The sequence below is a fragment of the Molossus molossus genome, unplaced genomic scaffold (genome assembly GCF_014108415.1).
Source record: "Molossus molossus isolate mMolMol1 unplaced genomic scaffold, mMolMol1.p scaffold_m16_p_18, whole genome shotgun sequence".
Lineage (NCBI taxonomy): Eukaryota > Metazoa > Chordata > Mammalia > Chiroptera > Molossidae > Molossus > Molossus molossus.
In genome coordinates, this window is record NW_023425353.1 from 34,017,237 (window position 1) to 34,038,551 (window position 21,315).

Below are 21,315 nucleotides of genomic sequence, written 5' to 3' on the forward strand. Positions count from 1 at the left end.
TAGTGACTGATTATTGGCTGGTGAACCCAAAAGTCCATTACAAGTAGTAATTTGTGATTATGCTAAGCACAGATATAAATTATGCACTGAGCAACTGTTGTACATGGATGATTAACTTTGATAATGAGCAGGCCTCCATCCAGCATCTGCATCTCAGAGCTGCAATAGCAAGCTGCTCTTTACTCATTGGCACCTCTCAAAGTTGTGTCTATGTGAACAATTTTTTCCCCCCAGAAGAGGGAGGGGAGGCGGCCCGCGGCCCCCCGCTTGGAAAGGGGACGCTGGACCCTGGCCTGTGGCCGCCCAACCCGGTCCCCAGTCCCAGCCCCGGGCCAAGAGGAGGCGGCCTAGGTCGCCAGGGCCAGGGCGGCCTCAACGACACCTCAGGGGCCCGCACTTACCCCCTTCCCCTCCCTAAGCCACCCATGCGGGCGCATGAGAAGGATGGAACAAATCCTTGTGTAGAGGGCTTTCAATAGATCCCAGCGAGGGAGCTGCTCTGCTGCGTAAGAAACCCCAACCCAGAAGCAGGTCGTCTAGGAATGGTTTAGAACCAGGCTCCCCATGAACATGCATTAAGTGACAGGCGAGGAGGTGGCCCCCTTTCCAGCCACTCCCCGTTTCCCAGGACGAGGGGCTCTCCGCACCGGACCTGGTTCCAACACGCGGCGGGACACAAACAATTTTTTTCTTTAAGAAGGAAGCTGGGTACTAGTGTATGCTAGTGATTAAAGTGGGGAAGAAAGTCAAGATTTTAAGGCATGACTTTTGTTTTAAATTTTTGTGTTAATCCTCCGGTCCCAACGCGCAGCGGGACACGAACAATTTTTTTCTTTAAGAAGGAAGCTGGGTACTAGTGTGTGCTGGTGATTAAAGTGGGGGAAGAAAGTCAAGATTTTAAGGCATGACTTTTGTTTTAAATTTTTTTGTTAATCCTCACCCGAGGATATTTTTTCCATTGATTTTCTTTTTTTAGAAAGAGTGGGATGGAGGGAGGGGTAATGACAGAGTAACATTGATGTGAGAGAGACACACGGATTGGTTGCCTCCTGAACGTGCCCAGTCTGGGGCTGGGGATCAAACCCACTACCCGTGTACACGCCCTTTACCGGGAATGGAACCCACAATCCTTTGGTGCATGGGCCTATGCTCCAACCACTGAGCAACACCAGCCAGGGCTAAGGCATGCATGACTTTTATATTGAGCCCAGCCTATGTGGCTTGGTGGATTGAGCCATCCTTCCAATGACTGAGAGATCCCGGTTCGATTCCCATTGGGGTGTGTGCCTGGGTTGCAGGCTCAATCCCCAGTAGGGGGCATGCAGGAGGCAGCCAATCATTGTTGCTATCTCTTTCTCCCTTCTTCTCTCTCTAAAAATTCAATAAAAATAAAATTTAATTAATTAGTTAATATATTTAATTTGTCAGTGACTGATCTATGGCTAATAGAATAGTTCTATTTCCATATTTATCTTGAGGTATTGTTTGTTATAAATATTAATGGTGTACTGTAGTTTTAACTTCTCTTTCTTTTCTAGGACTATTATATTCTAGTTAGTTTCTGTTCTCTACTTTTCAGAAGGCTTTGTGTTTTTAGAAAGACTTTATTGCCCATATAGTTTCAAAGAAAAAATAAACTAAAAAGCTTGGTTATTTCTCTACAGAATAGAGACCATAAACTGGCACCATTTGACTCAGAAAGAGCCTCTTATCTGTATTGCATTTTTCTATGTCTGAAATACTTGTTAAAATTTTTTAAACTGGAATAATTTGCATAAAAATTCACATGTATGCCCAGCTGGTGTGGCTCAGTAGTGGAGTGTCGACCCATGCTCCAGGAGGTCGTCAGTTCAATTTTCGATCAGGGCACATGCCCAAGTTGTGGGCCCAGTGCCCAGTGGGGGACATGCAGGAGGCGGCCAATCGATGTTCTCTCTCATTGATGTTTCTATCTCCCTCTCCCTTCCTCTCTCTCTCTCTAACATCAATAAAGAAAAAACATTTTAAAAAATAAATTCACATGTAAGCCTTCATTTTTTTAAATTTGTTTGTGAAAATTAATCCAATTATTATTCTGATAAAAGCTTCACTTTATAAGCTTGTTTTATGTCCCTGACCTGGAGATATTCACAGTTTGAGAACTTTTGATTCTTAATGATCTTTTTGAACATTCTCCCATGATTCAGTATTATAATCTTTTAAATCTTAACACACAAGCTACCGAGTATCTCCAGGAATTCAGTCATTAATGTTTTGTTTTGTTTTTTTTTTCCTTACCTGATGATAATATTTTTTATTGATTTTTGGAGATGGGGAGAGGAAGAAGGAGAGAAATATTGATTGGTTGCTTTCTGTATGTGCCCCAGCTGGAGATCGAACCCCCCCCCCCAGCCTTTTTGTCAGAGTCATGCCGGAGGCAACCAATCCATGTCTCTCTCACATCGCTGTTTCTCTGCCTCTCTCCCCTCCCTTTTTTCATTCTCCCTTCCTCTCTCTCTCCTTCCTTCCCTTTTACTCTCTCTAAAAATCAATGGAAAAGTTATACTTGGGTGAGGATTTACCAAAAAAAAAGCTATATTTTAATATTTTCAATGTTAAGCTATTTTTTTTTTAAGCTATTTTTTTAATTGATTTTTAGAGAGTGGAAGGGAGAGAAAGAGAGAAACATCCATGCGAGAGAACATCGATTGTTCGCCTCCTGCTTGCCCGCCTCTGGGGATTTGGCCCACAACCTGGGCATGTGCCCTGAGAATCAAACCTGCAACCTCTTGGTGCATGGGTCGATGCTCAACCACTGAGCCACATTGGCCAAGCTAAGCTAATTTCTTAATACTTTATATATAGTGAATTCAATTAACCAAATTTGTACATTTATTCCCCTCTGAAAGTCCCCCAAGTAAAGAAAACTGTCTCCTAAACCAGTATGAGAGCTATGCCAGTATACTTCAATATGATACTGTAGTCTTCGCCCCCCACCAAACACTCAGCCTCTCTGTACTAATTTTCTACCTGAGATTGGTTTATATTTATGACACATGAAGTTGTTCTTTCTTTCTTTTATTTTTACTTTTTTTAATTTTGAGAGTATATTAATTAATGCTGGAGACAGTGAAACAAGGAAGGGCTTAGATGGAAGAAGCAACAGGAGAGCCTAGGCAGGGCTGCTCTAGCTCACAGGGAAGTCAGAAACAGGGACCTTGGAGACAGGTTCAGGAAGTTAGCCTGGGATGAGCTGCTGCTACCCATTGCTCCCCTGAAGTTCTTTCTTTATTCATTTATTTAGCCCCTCATCTGATAGGCCCATTGTGATGCCCATATCTAAATTAGCACATACTATGTCCCCAACCCTAGTTCCTTGTTTTTTCTTATAACAACTGAGATAGGTATATATTTATCTACTGTTTATCTTCATCCACCAGAGTGAGAAGTCAATGGAAACAGTGACTTTGTCTTTGTTCGCTATTATATCCATTTTACCTGGAGCAATACCTAGGGAAGAAAGCACCTTTGACAATCTTTAAGTTTTATTAGAATAAATCTTCCTAGCAAATACAACTTTTTAGATTATTTCTTTGCCATATTTTAGAAATTTTAGTTAAGTGGTGTTTTTTATCAACTTAATGTTTATGTCATTTTACTCAATACCTTTGAGGGTAGGTAGTGAGTACCGTTTTTAGGTAATAGACTAATAAGCACATAAGAATGCAAGAAGTAATCATGATTAAAAGTATTAATTTTTAAAATATTGATGGAACATTTGGTTAAATGTTATAATAATTTGACTAGGAAATCAATATTTAAGGAAAAAGAACTCTAAAATTATATACTCTATTATTTAGGCATTAGTAAAAAAGCTTCTTTTGACACTTAATATATGGTTGAACTGTATGAAATTGTTCAGATCTAACATTTTTTGTCTATAAAAACATGGGTTACATACTTGTGTTGAAATAAATCAGTAACCTAATTTCTGATATTTTCACACTGAAATAATTTGTAAAGTGAAGGAAAAGACTAAAATTTATATCCATATATATTGTTATGTTCTTGTTTTGTTACTTATTTCCAGGCTGTTCAGCAGGCATGACCCACAAGCAGAAGAAGCATTAGCAAAGAGGAGGGGAAGGAACAGTCCGAATGGGAATCTCATTAGGATGCTGGTTCTTTTCTTTCTTGAAAGTGAGGTAAATTTTTAACATAACTATTTTGTGTTTTGTTTTAGATTACATATTAAATAAAATTGTCATTTAATTTATTGTAATTAATTTGTACCAGCATTGGAGTTCTTGAGTTCACCAAGATAGAATCAAGAGGAATCCCCAGGGAAATTTTCAGACCTATTTTATTAAGCTTATGCTTGAGCACAAGGGAGACAGCACAGACGAAAGAAGGTCCTCTGAACTGCCTGTGGGAAGGAGGGTTCAGTTGGGGAGTGGCTTTGCTTGACTGCTTTTATAAGCTGGGGACAAAGCAGGCTTGCATGAAAAGACAGACTCTGAAAAAAGGCAATATTGTGGAATTTTCCATGTCAGGGTAAGAAAAGTAAGCAGTTACAAAGGAGATAAAATTCTGGTTTTTCTTTGTTTTTTTTGTTAATCCTCACCGAAGGATATTTTGTTCCATTCATTTTTAGAATGGTGGAGTGGGGGGGGTGGAGAAGAAGGGAGGGAGAGAGAGGCGAGAGAGGTGAGAGAGACACCATTGATTGCTTGCCTTCTACTTGCCTCCTGACCAGGACCGGGTATCAAACCTGCAACTCAGGTACGTGCCCTTGACTGGGAATTAAACTAGAGACCCTTAGATGTGCAGGCAGATGCTCTAACCATTTAACCACACCTGCGAGGGGTGTTTTATTGTTATTTTTTTCTAATCCTTTTGGCCCTCTGATCTTAATTTGGCTTTCTGGCCACCTGGTATTTTTTCATTCCTGGGCTCAAGTTCCCTATGCTTTCTCAAATTGATGTTTTTCAATCAAATGAAAATAAACCTCTTCCTTACTAAATTGCCTCCATGGAGTGCCTGATTATGGAATTCTTTTATGAGAGTATATATGCAGGTATGGATCAATACTGAATATAGACTGGCAGTTTTAAACTATTACAGCCTTATAATACTGCATACTTATTATTGCTTTGTGTTTTTCTTGAAATTTTTTCTATAGCTTTTAAATTAAACAGCTTGTGAAAATTGTCAAGTGTTAAAACCATTTGTTCTATTTTGTTTGAAAATTACATTATTCAATGAGAAAGAAAAATATAAATGTAAATGTTTTGAGTAATAGTTTTACAAGTTCCATAGCAATATTTCCATGTGAGTTATCACCTAAATCATTTTGTAATTAATATTCATAATATATTATCAGAGTCTGTTTGCACAAGTGAACTTTGGTTTGTTCACTAAAATGCTCTTTGCTATTATAACTGTATTTTCTATTACTGTTCTGACATTGGGGAATGGCAAGCTAAACATACAGAGCACCTGAATGAATAAGCCACTTGACTCAGAAATGAATGGAAACAAGGATATAAAGAAAAAGTAAAGAGAATCTAGAAATTTAGGACTCTTAATTTTACTTTGGAAAAAATATTTTTGGTTTGTATTGGAAAGTCCTGGAAGAAGAGAAACTTAAACAATTTTATAACTGTTCAAATTTGGAGGTGCTGGAGAAACTCTGTAGGAATGAGGAATTAAGGGACAAACAGGCAGCCTATATGAAAAATAAAATAGGGAGAACTAAGAACTGAGTCAGTGGAATGAGTCAGGGTTAGGGCAAAGTGGAACAGAGAAGTAGTGGAATTGCTGATATATTTTAAAGCAAATTGAAAATGAATAGAGCAAGCATACAGTCAGAAACAAAACTAGCTGGAGAGTTGCATATTTTGTTGTTATTCTTCACCAGAGGATATTTTTCCATTGCGTTTTAGCTAGGGTGGACAGGAGGGAGAGAGAAAAAAACATTGATGTAAGAAAGAGACATTAATTGATTGCCTCCCACATGACTCTGACCAGGGCCAGGGATTGAACCTGCAACCCTGACCAGGGATTGAAGTGCATGCCCTGACCAGGAATCAAACCTGAGACCCATACCAGGCAGGGTTAGAGTTGCATTTGAGTAAAGGATATCTTTAAGGACAGTTTTAAGTATGTATACAAATTACATGAAAATCTTGTTAAAATGCTAGTTCTGATTCAGTAGCTCTGGGGTGGGGCCTGAGATGCTGCATTTCCAACAAGCTCTCCTAGGTGATTTTTATGCTTTTGGTAAAGGGACCACACTTTACATAGTAAGAATTTAAATCATTATTTTCTTTTAAAAGCAAATGTGGTTGTGTTATGGGTAAAATACCAAATATTTGTGAATGTTTAAGATAAAACATTAAATGCTCAGTAAATATCACTCTTGTTATACCCTTAGCCTCCTTAGGATTTAGCAGAACAGGATTAAAATTAGTATGCAACAATTCAATGCTCTATGAAAATTTGACTTTAATAGCAACAACAGATTCCAAAATTGAAATGGATGAGATATGCAAATACTATTTAAATGAAAAGTTTAGGGCCCTGGCCGGTTTGGCTCAGCGGTTAGAGCATCGGCCTGCGGTCCCGAGAGACCCGGGTTTGGTTCCCGCTAAGGGCATGTACCTCGGTTGCAGTTTGTCCCCGGCCCTGGTTGGTGGTGCGGGTGGCAGCCACTCGATGTGTCCCTTTCACATCGATGTTTCTCTCTCTCTTCCTCTCTCCCCCTCCCACTCTACCTGAACTAAAAATGGAAAAATGTCCTCAGGTGAGGGTAAAAAAATAAAAAATAAAAATAAAAAAATAAATGAAAAGTTTAGGGAATAGGATGATCTAGGTTAATTATTAAGTGAAGGGAAATGTTTTAGATCTCTGAAAGCCCAAGAGACTTTTCTTTTAGATAAATTAAAAGGCATAAGTACTTAGTTGTATGCAATTCTTTTTGTTGTTGTGTTGTTTTTTTTATCCTCACCTGAGGACATTTTCCCATTTTTTGTTCAGATAGAATGGGAGGGAGAGAGAGAGAGAGAAACATCGATGTGAAAGGGACACATCGAGTGGCTGCCACCCGCACGACCCAACCAGGGCCAGGGACAAACTGCAACCGAGGAACATGCCCTTATTGGGAACCGAACCCGGGTCTCTCCAGACTGCAGACCAATGCTCTAACCACTGAACCAAACCAACCAGGGCAAGTTTTATCTTTTATTTAAAGCAATAATTTGTGATGTGTATTGCATCTCTATTTTCAGTTGGTAGTACTGTATCCCTGTGTTTATGCTATTTACTAAAGTGGTACAAGAGCATTAAAATGCATTCTCTACTTCTCTATGGCATTCTTCTCAGCTGCAGAAGCAATTGCAAATTATATTTAAGGTTTTCTAGTTGATTTATGATTATAATATTGTTCTTTAGGTCTCCTGTGTTTCACAAGAAACATTCTTTGTTAAAATCTCTTTTCTTATCTTGCTATACTAATGTACACCCAAGAATCTAAAGGTATATTCTTATAGTATGGCGGGATTCTGATTGTGTTCTACTCTGAATTCCTCTTTGTTTTACTGTAACACTTTAATTGTGGTAATATTTTAGTCATAGACTAGTGAAAAGTTGAATTGAAAGAGAGTTTAGAAATCATAAATAGAATAAGTCCTGCTTATAGATGAATTACCAATCATTAACTAGAATTAACTGAATTGATTATCTCTTTGTTTTAGAGGGATGTTAAATAGTAACATTTTAGTAATGGAATTCTAAAATGTTGAAAGAGGTTTACAGTGCACCCTCTTTTATATATGAATTATGGGTGAATTAATGGAGATTAAGAGATCTACTTAAACTAGTTATTCATTTTCTTTTCTTTTTGTACTAAAAAGTGACATTTTTAAGCAATCACAACCTGTATAGCAGTCATTGGTTTCAGGTGACAAAATAGCTTGCATATTTTATGCATGACAAATGGTACAATGAATGGTACTTGAACACGATGACTTCAAATTTCCCTATAGGTAGTAAAATCAGAATATTTTGCACAAATTGTGATACTTTTTAGAGTGACATGGTTGCTATGAATAATTATTCGAAAGCAGTAAGCATTATCCAGAATATTTCCAGATCTAGAAGTATAGTCGCCCTCCTTCCAGGCATATGGAACGATGAGATTGATTATGGTAGTCATTTAAGACAGAAAATTAACAGACATATTGACATATCCAAGAAATCTCACCAGAGTGCTCATTCCTAGTGCATGAATGATAATGTGTTCTTTGTTTGTTTTTATATATTCTTCAAGATTCACATTATAAATTAGTCCTTATGAAAGTAATCATTGTAAGTTTCCTTTATATAGTGAACTCCTTTCTTGTACATAACTGTTTTACGGAAAAGTTTGCAGGCAGAGAAAACTTGAGATAACATATTGTGAATAACCTTGAAGTTAATTAAAGATTAATCAGCCCTGGCCAGTTTGGCTCATCGGTTAGAGCGTCGGCCTGCGGTCCGGAGAGACCCGGGTTCGGTTCCCGCTAAGGGCACGTACTTCGGTTGCAGTTTGTCCCCGGCCCTGGTTGGTCATGCGGGTGGCAGCCACTCGATGTGTCCCTTCACGTCGATGTTTCTCACTCTCTCTCCCTTCCTCTCTCTCCCTCCCTCTCTATCTGTACAAAAAAATGGAAAAATATCCTCGGGTGAGGATAGAAAAAAAAAAAAAAAAGATTAATCAGAATGCACCCAGAAAATTGTAATTAATGTGAACAGAAAAGAGATTAGTTTGTCTTATATAACCGGCTTAGAGGGAAATACTATAAATTATACTTAGAGCCCAGCCAGTGTGGCTCACTGGTTGAGCATCAACCCATGTACCAAGAGGTCTCTGGTTCAATTCCCGGTCAGGGCACATGCCCAGTTTGTGAGCGCAGTCCCCAGTGGGGGACATACAGGAGTCAGCCAATCGATGCTCTCTCTCATCGATGTTTCTGTCTCTCTCTGTCTCCCTCCCTCTCTCTAAAATCAATAAGGAAAAAATATTTTTAAAATAAAATAAATAAATTGTATATAGCTGGGTAAAATCTACCCAAATATAATGTTATACATTATTTATAAATACATTTAATATAATTTTATTAGCCATTTTATTATGAAGTGATTCTTTATCTGTTAATGGGTTACCTTTTTGTTCATCTAATTCCTAAAGACTACAAAGAATATTTGCAGATATACCTTATTTTCATGCTGTTTTTATAAAAGTATGATACCATAACCTTTTTAGAAAACTTATTTTTAGGGTTCCAGATCCTTTTTAATTCCAGGGTTTTTATAGCCATTCGATGCCTCAAGGCTTTCTTGTAGCTTCACCTTTCACTACCAATAGAATGTCATTGTTATAAAGTGAAAGGTGATTGCAACCTTTTACTCTTACTGGCCATCTTAGTTTTGATGTTTGTTTGTATGGTTTTTTCTCAAACATGGATTTACCTGGTATACTTGTAAAGATTTTAAACCAGTAAGTTTCCCGGACAGTGTCACTCACTGGTTTAGCATTGACCCATGTACCAGGAAGTCACCGGTTTGATTTCTGGTCAGGGACATGCCCAGGTTGTGGGCCCAATCCCTAGTGCGGGACATGCAGGAGGCAGCCAGTCGATGTTCTCTCTCATTGATGTTTCTTTCTCTCTCTCCCTCTCCCTTTCTCTCTCTCTCAAATCAATAAAGAAAAAATTTAAACTAGCCAGTTATGTGGCCATCACAGATGCCCCAAGACAGAAAGACTGTGTCATAAACATTATATCAAGCCATTTCCTTACTGACTATGTTATACTGATTGTTGTTACTAATATTGGTGAATTTTAAACTCCTAATCAGAAAAAGGACACAACACATATTTATGTCCTTCTGACATACACATTGAGTTTGAAACAACTGGTTATTGGTGTTAAGATAATACATGCTACACAGTCACCACCTTACAGTCAGAAAGATGAGGAAATGATCAAAGAAATTAGCATCTACATTGACAGTAGTGGCTACCACACAAAAAACATTTCTGTAACAATGACAGTATGCCCAAGTTAATATGGTGGTTGAAGATATAGAAAAGTGATCCTTGCCCGGACGGTGTGGCTCAGTGGATTGAGCATTGTCCCATGGACTGAGATTGAGAAGTCCTGGGTCAATTCCCAGTCAGAGCACATGCCTGGGTTGCAGGCTGGATCCCCAGTAGGGGGCAAGCAGGAGGAAGCAGATTGATGTTTCTCTCTTACATCAGTGTTTCTATCTTTCTCTCTCCAAAAAAAAAAAATTCTTTAAAATGCCAATGCTAATGTAATTATACTACATAAAGCCTTGAATTGTGCTAGCAACTTATCCAACTAAAAACCTCATGCTAAATAAGTCAAAATGAAAGATTAGCAGCTCACCAGAACAGTGAGGAACTTGTGGAAGCTATAAAGTAATTGACTATGAATTCCATAGAGTTAAGTAACCCATACCCATATATGAGACAAAAATAGGAGGAAATTCTTTTAGATTTTGTGGTAGAAATCTGAAATACACCAAAGATCAGAGCAGCAAAGGCTGGTGAAAGGAGTAAACTTTAAGTAGTAATCAAGTAGATGTCCTTTAGCTGAGCTTATTCCTCACTTTAGAAATGCTGATCTAGGCATTTGGAATGTGTACATGGGTCTGAGAAGCACAGTAGTGAATGAATGCCGCAGTTAATTTATCTCCACAAGGAAGGACAGAGAACTTATGTATCCAAAAGACAAATTGGGTACCCACATGTTAGAGGAAAAGTCTGCTTGATTATAGATTCCTCTTTCCATTTTCCTGCACAACCAAGGAATTCTACCTACCAGTGTTCTTGAGTCTAGACTTATTAATATAAATGAACAGACAACCAGGAATCACTGAAACTTGGAAAAATCAATACCATGAAAATACAGCACAAACCCAACATATTGATGAAAATTTCTTATTAATACCCCAGATATAGAAAGAAGCCATTATGAAAGAGGAATAATGTTTTTAGAAATTATAAAAAACATAATTTCCCAGAGTTAGGGGTTAGGCAGATCATAAAATAGCCTAAATGGACACAACCAAAGATTGACTATAGATTGAACCAAGGGATTTTTCTAGAAAGTAGTGTAAAAGAAGAAATAAAAAATATGAGAGGGAAATTAAAAGACAGGGAGAATAGCCCTTGCCAGTGTGGTTCAGTGGTGGTTAGAGTGTCAGCCTACACACCAAAGGGTCACAGGTTTGATTTCCGGTCAAGGGCATGTACCTGGGTTGCAGGTTCTTTTGACGACACTGGTTAGAGTAAGTGAAGCAACCAATCAATGTGTCTCTCTCACATCGATATTTCACTCTATCTCTCTCCCTCCCCATCCATCCCTCCTTTCCACTCTTTCTAAAAATTAATGGAAAAAAGTAATCTCAGGTGAGGAGTTACAAAAACAAAAACGAGAGTACAAGTTAAGTACCTTTCTTTTTAATCCTCACTTGAGGATATTTTTTCACTGATTTTCAGATAGAGTGGGAGGGGGGAAGAGAGCGAAATATCAACATGAGAGAGAGGCATCGACTGGTTGCCTCCCTCATGCGGTCAGGGACCAGACTGCAACCCAGGTACATGCCTTTGACTGGAATCAAACCCGAGACTTTTTGGTTCGCAGGCCAACATTCTAATCACTGAGAAAAACCAGCCAGGGCCGGTTAGGTTAAGTACTTTTATTATGTTATCTAACAGGAGTTTTGTAAAGAGAACAGAATAAAGGGGAGAAACTAATCAAAGGGCATGCAGTTAGAATATTTACTACCCATTCACCCTATATGTAAAGTATTATTTGATGATGTTTTCTAGCAAAATAAAAAATGGATACAACAAAAGGAAAAGAAGAAACAAGTCTGAGGCCAAAATAATATGGTTGTGAAATTAAATATCTAAAAATTATTCATTTTTTTAAGTATATATTTATTTTCCCCCCATACCTTCCACTACCTTTAACTCCCTACCCACCCACCCTGCAATCACCACACTATTATACATGCCCATGATAAAAATTATTCTTAAAATGTAGGAATAGAATGTTCAAACTAAAGGAAGAGAAGTAAAAATAAATAAAAGAGAAATAAAGAAATGTGCTAAGGATCTTAGTTATGGAAAATGTGTGAGAAAATAAAACTGAAGGAAGCACAGAACAAGAAAATGTCATCAGTAATGCACAGGGAATCAGGTGCCAGGAATATTTCCAATGTCAGTAATTCCAATAAATGTAAATGGATTAGCCTGCTTTATTAAAAAGAAGATTGTAATTTAGGATTGAAAAGAAAAAATGTGTTAATAAATACCTTATTCAAAATAACATAGGAAGTTTAAAATAAACACCAGGAATTAAACTAGATAAAGACCTGGATATAATTAAATATTTACAAAAAGATGTGGGGACAGTATCATGTAAGATAACCTAGAAGTGATGACAAAGGTGATATTTTATAGAATAGAAGGTATAATCTACCAAAAATATAGAATTGTGAACCTTTTTATACCTCTTTGATAGACACACTAATGTAAACATAGGCATAAAAGGAAGTTTATTTAGCATAGGGTTTTTTTTTGTTTTGATTTGTTTTTAGAGTGGTGAAATATACATAACTATACCTTTTTTTTTTTTTAAATGAGTGTCTGAGCCAAACTGACAAGTGTCAAGAAGCAAAATCTTACTGGATTGAGAGAATGCTCCCTCCCTATTTTTTAATGTCTGTGCACCCATCACTGCCATCTAGTCTGGCTTTGACAAAAAACATTGGGAAACAGTTGTGAGTGTATCTGGGTGTGAATGTCATGAGGCAGTTAAAGAGCCAGAATGTGAGATTTGAAATGCATTGGAAATGAAGTACAGAATTTTGAAGGTCAAATGAGGCAGAGCTTTAAATTGGTCATCAAAATGCACATTGAGATTAAGAATAATAGTAAATTTGTCATGTAAGAAAGAAAACCAACTCACACGCCATACAAATGTCCCAAGATATCAGATAGATAATCAGTAGGTCTAGAAAGTTCTACATTTTGGGACCACTACTCATGAGAAAACCAAGTATGAACACATAAAACTGAAATAAGAGTTATATAAAATACTATTTACCTTTCTATGTGCTATATACTGTTTTCTGCTTTGTTTCAATTCTTTACATGGGTTACAATCTATAGCTCGGAAAACACCAGTCTAGGAAGTGGTTTAGCTGGACATCATGAGCCTCAAAGATGGAAAGATTTTTTTTTTTTTCTAAGTCTCACCCAAGGATATTTTTTTCCCATTGATTTTTAGACAGAGTGGGAGGGTGGGAAGGGGAAAGAGAAAGAGAGAGAGAGAAACATTGATGTGAGGGACACATCGATTGATTGCCTCAGGAGCCCGACCTGGGGCCAAGGATCAAATCTGCAACCCACATACGTGCCCTTGACCAGGAATTGAACCCAGGGTCCCTTTGGTGTGAGGGCATGCTATCATTGCTGAACCACATCAAGGATGGAGAGGTTAATTGTAAGTGGCAGAAACAAGAACAATGCCAACACCTCTGCTTACTTTTCCTGAAAAGCTTTATTGGAGTACTCTTTTTCATGGTCTAATGACTAAAAAGAGGGAGAGAGTTTGTTATGAAGTGTTAGATGAGAAACTTGGTGTTTGTTTACTGTGGAAACATGTCAAGAGTAACAAACAGAAAAAAAAAGGAAAAAAAAAGAGGGTGGAGTAAAATGGAAAAGAAAGGAGAAAAGAGATGGAGTAACTTACATTTTGACCTTGTCCAAAGGTGACAGAGATATAAAGTACTTAGGCTGGTACCAAGGTTTCAAATGCAGTTCTTGGAGAAAGGAATTGATTTCCTTTTTTAAAAAAAAAAAAAAGATAGTTACAAGAGACAATCCAAGAAGAGTGGAAAGTAACCTAGAGGATGTTTATAATTTCAGGAATTCTGTTAATTATACTGTTTCCTCATCTATAAATGATATCATTTACTACTATAAAAAAATTTTATTTGAATCTACATAGTATATTCCATTATTGACAGTAGAATACATTGTGAACAAGCCATTTTAATTATGAAGAAAATGGTTTATTAACTCAAAGTATTATTAGTAGTTTCTTCATTAAATGTTCTTCAGTCACACTTGATTTGTTGTTTTTAGTTGCACGAACATGCAGCCTACTTGGTGGACAGTTTGTGGGAGAGCTCTCAAGAACTGTTGAAAGACTGGGAATGTATGACAGAGTTGCTATTAGAAGAACCTGTTCAAGGAGAGGAAGGTATAGTATTTTGACAAGTTGACTTACATATTGTTACAGGTATCCGTTAATAATAACACCATTCTGTGTAGATCACATCTTAAAAATGAATATATGCAAGAATGTTGTGTGTCTTTTTGCAAAGAGAACAATTTGTCTCTTGTAACAAGTAACAAGTAGCTTATAACATCTTTCTAGATTAAGAGTGCTACCAGGCCACAAAAGATTTTAAAATCCATGTGTCTTGTTATCTTCAAAACAGTTTTCATTATGCTGATTTGAGAAACAAATACTACCATACTTATTGAAAAGAAAAGGGCATCCAGGATCTTTTTGCTATATTTATATGTAAACTTGGAAAAGCCTTTACCACAAAAGGATTTAATTAGAATATAACCATCCCTTTTTGTTATATTTTCTTAGTTATCAAAATGAGAAAGTCAAGAAGAAAGTCATTTACCTAGCTATTCAAGAAATAGGGAGGTATAATTGCTATGTGATAATACTATGTGAAGTATCCATTTTATTACATATTGCATAATAACTGAAACAGAAGTGATATGTATATTTAATAAAGTATTTATATTCTAAAAGCTTATGTGAATATTAGCTACTCAACACTGGAAATGCTTTTTCCTATATATGGTTTGTTTTTCAAAATAACCCACAATAATGTTATAAAGAACTGCTGTTTCACTTAATTCTTACAACATTCCTGCAATGTAGATGATACTTTGATGAAAGTGAGGCTTGTAGTAAACATGGACTTCAGAATTAGAAGAATTAGATTCAGATTTTTAACTCTATCCTTTGTTACTGAGGTCCTCATTAGGTTCATTTTCTTTGAAACACAGAGATTATTTTCCTTATGTACCTTATGTTGTTATGAGGATTAAATGTAATTAGACTATTCTCTGTTCTGTTTCCCCTGTTGTATAATGGTTCAAAATCCTCTGGGATATAAAAGCAGAATGAGCCATCTCCTACAGTAGACTACCCAAACAGGTTGCCAGGAGAGTGGCTATGCCCCCAGTGTCTATCCATCCTTCCTTTCTCTTCTTCCTGCCTGCCTGTCTTTTTTTTTTATCCTCACTGGAGGATGTTTTTCTGTTTATCTTTAGGGCGGGAGGGAGGGACAGAGAAACATCGACTGGTTGCCTCCCATAGGACCCGACCAGGGCCAGGGACAAACCACAACTGAGGTATGTGCCCTTGACTGCAATCAAACTTGAGACTCATTGGTCTATGGGCTGGCGCTCCAACTGCTGAACCAAACAGGCCAGGGCTCAAGCTTTCATTTCATCATCCCATGCTCTATATTTCCAAGGAAAAGTAAGGCAGGAAATATAAATTAAGGGAAGAGTCAAGGAGCTATGCTTTGGTATTGTTAACTTTTTACTCTTATTTAAATAAGAAGTGTAAGTCACTAAATAGTAATTACTAAGTCTGAGTTGTTAAGGTGTTCTAGATGGATTAACCTCATTAAAATAACTGTGCTATTAGGTGTTTTGTTGTGTTTTAAATTTAGTTGACATTAGATTTAATTTTCAGTCAGAATGTTAATTTGGTTTATTTTGGCTTGGGTTTGTTGGTTTGATTTTAGCTAGAAAGGGGAGTTATAAAATGGGAAAAACTTTTTAGGTTAATCACAATTTTAGGGTATGAATAAATCTGGGAAGGCAAGGATGGTAAAATTATGCATAACAAGTGCAGTGCCGTGTCTATATCAGGACACAGTTTTTTTCATGTGTTTGTCCAAATATATGCTATGTCACATACAAGCTCTGGCATGGAATGGCATCCAAATAAATTTTCTGCTAGTATTTTGTTATATTTTAGGATAAAAAATGTTACTAGTAACTTGTTTATTTTTAAGACTAATCAGGATTTATTATATTTTAGGTAGGTAGAGTGTGATAGATGTTCCAGTGGATGAAAGTCTAGTTAGCAGTTGGAGATATAGGACCTGAATTTGGGTAAACACATTGTCAAAGACTACCAGTAGCAATTTCAATCACAGTAGTCTTAAGACTACTTACTTGTAATGTTTTTCAGGGACAGGAAGTTTTTGTTAAGTGTGTGTATGTATTCTACAGCGAAATCAAATTGCTGAAAATTTTTTTTAGCATAATTGCATGTCTGGATAACAGGTAACCAACCAGGTAACAGCAAACAATTACTAAGTTGTTTATCTTCACTGCGATTCAGCTTCTTCATCTTTTTTTTTTTAAGACCTTTGATTTGCATTAGAAAAATTGTGATCCAGTAATGGATGAAGTAAATATGAACAAATGGAGTTCTTCAGATCAGGGAATCATTAATTCATTTATAATTTTAAAATACTTATTGACCATGTTCTATGTGCTAACTAAAATAGTGAGCACTGAAATCAGTTCATTGTCCATATAGAACTCACATTCTAATGGGGAAGGCAAACCAAAACCAAGTAAACAGAATAATTTTAAGAGTTTATAAGTGTGGTAGATAATAATAATGAGTGGTCCATCATTAGATTGAATCTGAAAAGGAAGATAGCTCTCTGAGGAGGCCACCTGTGAACCAAGAATCTAAAGGATTAGGGGGCTTGCCATGCAAAGTGTCAGAAAAGATCTGTCAAGATAGAGGAAATTGCAATTGCAGAGTATCTGAAGCCTGATGATATTGTTACATTCCAGGAACTGCAGTAGTAGAGCATAGTGAGCCAGTGGCACAAGCTGAGAAAGAGGCAGAGGCCAGGTGATGTAAACCATTTAATTCATAAGTGGACTTATTTAGTTCATTCTAAGTGTAATCGGGAGCCATTGAAGGATTGTAAACAGGAGAGTAATGTAATCCAATTTATGTTTTGAGAAAAAATGCTTCTTGTGAACATGGTTTGGAGTAGGCAGAAGACTACTAGTTAGGTAACTTTGGCAGTGGTTTCAATGGGAAATGATAGCAAAAATATAAAAGAGGAAGATGGATTATAAAGAAAGAAAGAGAGCCCATGGCTGAGTTTTAAAGATTGTGGACAGGAAAAGAAACAGGAAAAGCAAGAGAAATAAGAGTTATAACAAACTTTAAAAAGGATAACAGATCATTTTACTCTATAGAATCCCAGTAAAAAGAAGGTTCAAGAGAGCTGTGCTTAATAACATCACATGTTGCAGAGGAGAAAAAGCACTAGATGATTTAGGTCATTGGTGATTTTTAAGCATTTCTTTTTCTTGGTAGTAAGGAAAGAAGTCTAAGTCCATGGTGATAAGAATAAAACCAATAATGGGGAAATGGAGATGATATACAAAGAGATTTCCAAAGATTTCAAAGTTGTGTGGTCATCTCATAATTTATAGTATAAACAGCTAACTACCTAGTCTGTTCCAGTTATTGTCTTTGGCTCTTGTCTATGGCTTGATGATTGCTTTGCCTTTTTAAAAAATTTTTGTTGTTGACACTGTTACAAATGTCCCCCGTATTTCCTCCCCCGTTACCCACCTTCTCCCAGCCCCTGCCACCCTTCCCCTGGCTTCACCACTCTGTTGTCTTTATCCATGGGCTATGTATATATGTTTTTTGGCTACTCTCTTTACCTTCTTTTATCCAGTTCCCCACATTGCTTTCAATTTTATTATTTGGTTTTGCTGTCATACCCTTAAAGGTATTTCAATTAAATGTCACTGTTTTGCATTTACTTTGTTCTAAGTGGATGATTTCAAATCATAAAGTAAGTAACAAAATTAATGCCATTGGACTTTGTAACAGTTGGGTTATTTTCAGCACTAATGTGGAGTTTAGTACATAGTAGAGGAATGTTTCCATACTTTAGATAACTTGTTCTCTCTTTCCTTGCTTTCCATAGAACTAGATTTTCCCCCTAAATAAAAGTAAACGCATTTAGTTCATAGACACCCTTGTAATTCCTTTATCCCCAGCCAAATGGGAAAAATTATGAACTTCTAGAATCTTAAGAATAGAAACTTAGTTGTTTTATTGGATGAAAAGCTTTTTTGTGTTATTAGGCACTGCGTCAGTGAGTGTAAATGGAAAAGCTGAAGCTATTTCATGTGATTTTCCTATGGCAAACTAGAGTTTATGTATTTTTCCTAAGGCTATAAAATGTTTTTTAAAAATGATCAAATTAGTCCGGCTGGTGTGGCTCAGTGGTTGAGCAGCGACCCATGCACCAAGAGGTTGCCAGTCCCAGTCAGGACACATGCCCAGGTTGTAGGCCTGATCCCCAGTGGGGGACATGCAGGAGGCAGCCATTCAATGTTCTCTCTCATCAATGTTTCTATCTCTCCCCCTGTCACTTCCTCTCTCTCTCTAAAATCAATAAAGGAAAAAAAATTTTTCTGTTTTTTTTAAAGATCCAATTAGCCGGGCCAGTGTGGTTCAGTGCATTGAGCATTGTCCCATGGACTGAGAAGTCCCAGTTCAATTCCTGGTCAGGGTGCACATGCCTGGGTTGCAGGCTCGATCCCCACTAGTGTGCATGCAGGAGGCAGCTGATCAATGTATCTCTCGCACATCAACATTTCTCTCCGCCCCCCCCCCTTCGCCCTCTAAAAGAAAAAAAAATCAATAAAAACATATTTACAAGAAAAAAAATGATCAAATTAGCTTCTGGCAAGGTGGTTCAGTTAGTTGGTGCATCATCCCATACATCAAAAGTTCTTGGGTTCGATTTCTGGTCAGAAGCACATACCTAGGTTTCAGGTTCGATCCCCAATCGGGGCACATGCTGGAGGCAACTGATCGATGTTTCTCTTTCTCCCTTCTTTCTAAAAATCAATAAAACATATTGTCAGGTGAGGATTTTTTTTTTTTAATAATTGAATTAGGCCCTGGTCCGTTTGGCTCAGCAGTTAGAGTGTCAGCCTGTGGACCAAGTCATGGCTTCGATTCCGGACAAGGACATGTACCTCGGTTGCAGTTCGTCCCCGGCCCTGATTGGGGTTGTGTGGGAGGCAACCAGTCAATGTGTCCCTCTCACGTCAATGTTTCTCTCTTCTCTCTTCCTCTCTTCTCTCTTCCTCTCCCTCCCACTCTATCTGAACAAAAATCAAAAAAGATCCTCGGGTGAGGATTTAAAAAAAAAAAAAGATTGAATTAGCATGTTCATACATATTCCTATACAGGATAATTTTGGTACAAAATAAAAAACAAGATGTTGTTATGTCTTTGTTTGCCTTTCCATTGTTGTTACCCAAATTTATTTTAAAATAATTATAGCCCTTGCCGGTTTGGCTCAGCGGTTAGAGCGTCGGCCTGCGCTCCAGAGAGACTGGGTTCGGTTCCCGCTAAGGGCACATACCCTGGTTGCAGTTTGTCCCTGGCCCTGGTTGGTTGTGCAGATGGCAGCCACTCGATATGTCCCTTTCACATTGATGTTTCTCTCTCTCTCTCTACCTCCCACTCTATCTGAACAAAAAATGGAAAAATGTCCTTGGGTGAGGATTAAAAAATATAGCATAAACTTCTAAATTTCTAAATTTTAATTTCTTTTTATTGAATTGATACCTGTTTCTGTTTTTATAATGTCCACATCTATTGGTCCTCAACATAAATAAATACACAGAGAAAAGGAGACAGATAGAATTAAACTATTCCAAATTATTCTCAATATCCATCTTTAAAAATACATAGGATTGAATGCAACAAGAAAAGTACAGAATCAGTGTGAAGAAAATCATAATGTTTTGTTCAGTGACATAAAATAAGATGTCAGAAATGAAGAAGGCTACATTATGGTTTTGGCTGGAAAGATTATACATTATTCGCAATATAATGTATAATTTTTTTAAAATACCAGTGTGAATTCCACTGGGTTTAAGAGAGTCTTGTGAGGTGAAGAGGAACTAAGCAAAATGATTTTGAAGTGTATGTAGAATTTTAAGTTTATGTAAAAAAGGCAGTGTGTCATAATGCTTCAGAGCACAGACCTTGGAGTCAGACTACAAGTGTTCATAAATGGCTTCTACTGAGTGAGTGCTTTGAAAGGTTATTTAACCTCTGTGTGACTCATTTTCCCCATGTGTGGAGTGTGAGGACGTTTGTTCCTATCTTGGAATTGTTTTGAGGATAAAAAAAATTAATGAATATAAGTCACTTATAACAGTGCCTTATACATAGAAAATGATTAATATATGATTTGCATTAGAAAAATTTTAGAAAAAGGACTAGGTAAGGGAACCTTGTTCCACTAAATATTCAAATTAGGTAAATTGAGTTACATATTAAGGTATAACATATTATAAAGCTACTATAATCAAAACAGTATAGCATTTTAAGAGAAATAGATACATGAGTGAAACTAAATAAAGAATCCAGAAATAGATCTAAGTATATATAGCAGCCTAAAATATATCAAAAAGTACCATATAAATTCAGCAGGGAAAGCTGATTTATTTAACAAATATTGGAGGCATAATTGGCTCTTCATCTGGTGGGAATAAATAGGCCCATATCTTGTACTATCAGCAGAAATAAATTCCAGACAGATTAAAAGTTTACAAGCAAGCAAAAGACAGAGGGGAGACAGAGAGAAGACAATAAAGAAGAAAATATATTTATATAATCTCTAGAACAAGATCTTTGAAAACAATACAAGAAACCCAGAAACTTTTTGTATCTGTATGAGGTGATAGATGTTAACTAAACTTATTGTGGTAATCATTTCACAATATATGTAAGTTAAATTATTATACTGTACAACTTAAAGTTATACAGTGCTGTATGTTAGCTATATCTCAATAAAGCTGGGAAGAACAAAAAGAAAATCAGAAGCCATTAAGAAAATTGGTACAGATGTGACTTTGTAAAAGTAAACTCTCTCTTTCACAAGATACTATAGAGTCTGACAACAAAAGGACAAAGAGAAAAAGTTTGCGTTATTCAAAAGACAGTTACTATTCCTAATATACAAGAGTTTATAAATAAGGTGAATAACAGTACAAAATGGGCAAAGAATAAACAGAGAAAAACTCAAAATCAGTGAACAAGAAAATACACTCCACTAGTAGATAAGAAGGAGTAA

The 21,315-nt window shown here is 36.9% G+C and overlaps 1 protein-coding gene across 8 annotated transcripts in view; it reads left to right on the top strand.

Annotated features, from left to right (window-relative positions):
• The window catches only part of STAG1 (stromal antigen 1), a 400,292-nt gene that overhangs the window by 274,198 nt on the left and 104,779 nt on the right, over positions 1-21,315 (top strand). For all 8 annotated transcript variants that reach the window (XM_036266503.1, XM_036266505.1, XM_036266501.1 and 5 more), the window contains 2 exons: positions 4,070-4,184; positions 14,204-14,321. In XM_036266503.1, the coding sequence (XP_036122396.1) occupies positions 4,070-4,184; positions 14,204-14,321 (233 nt within the window). The remainder of the gene's footprint in view (positions 1-4,069; positions 4,185-14,203; positions 14,322-21,315) is intronic.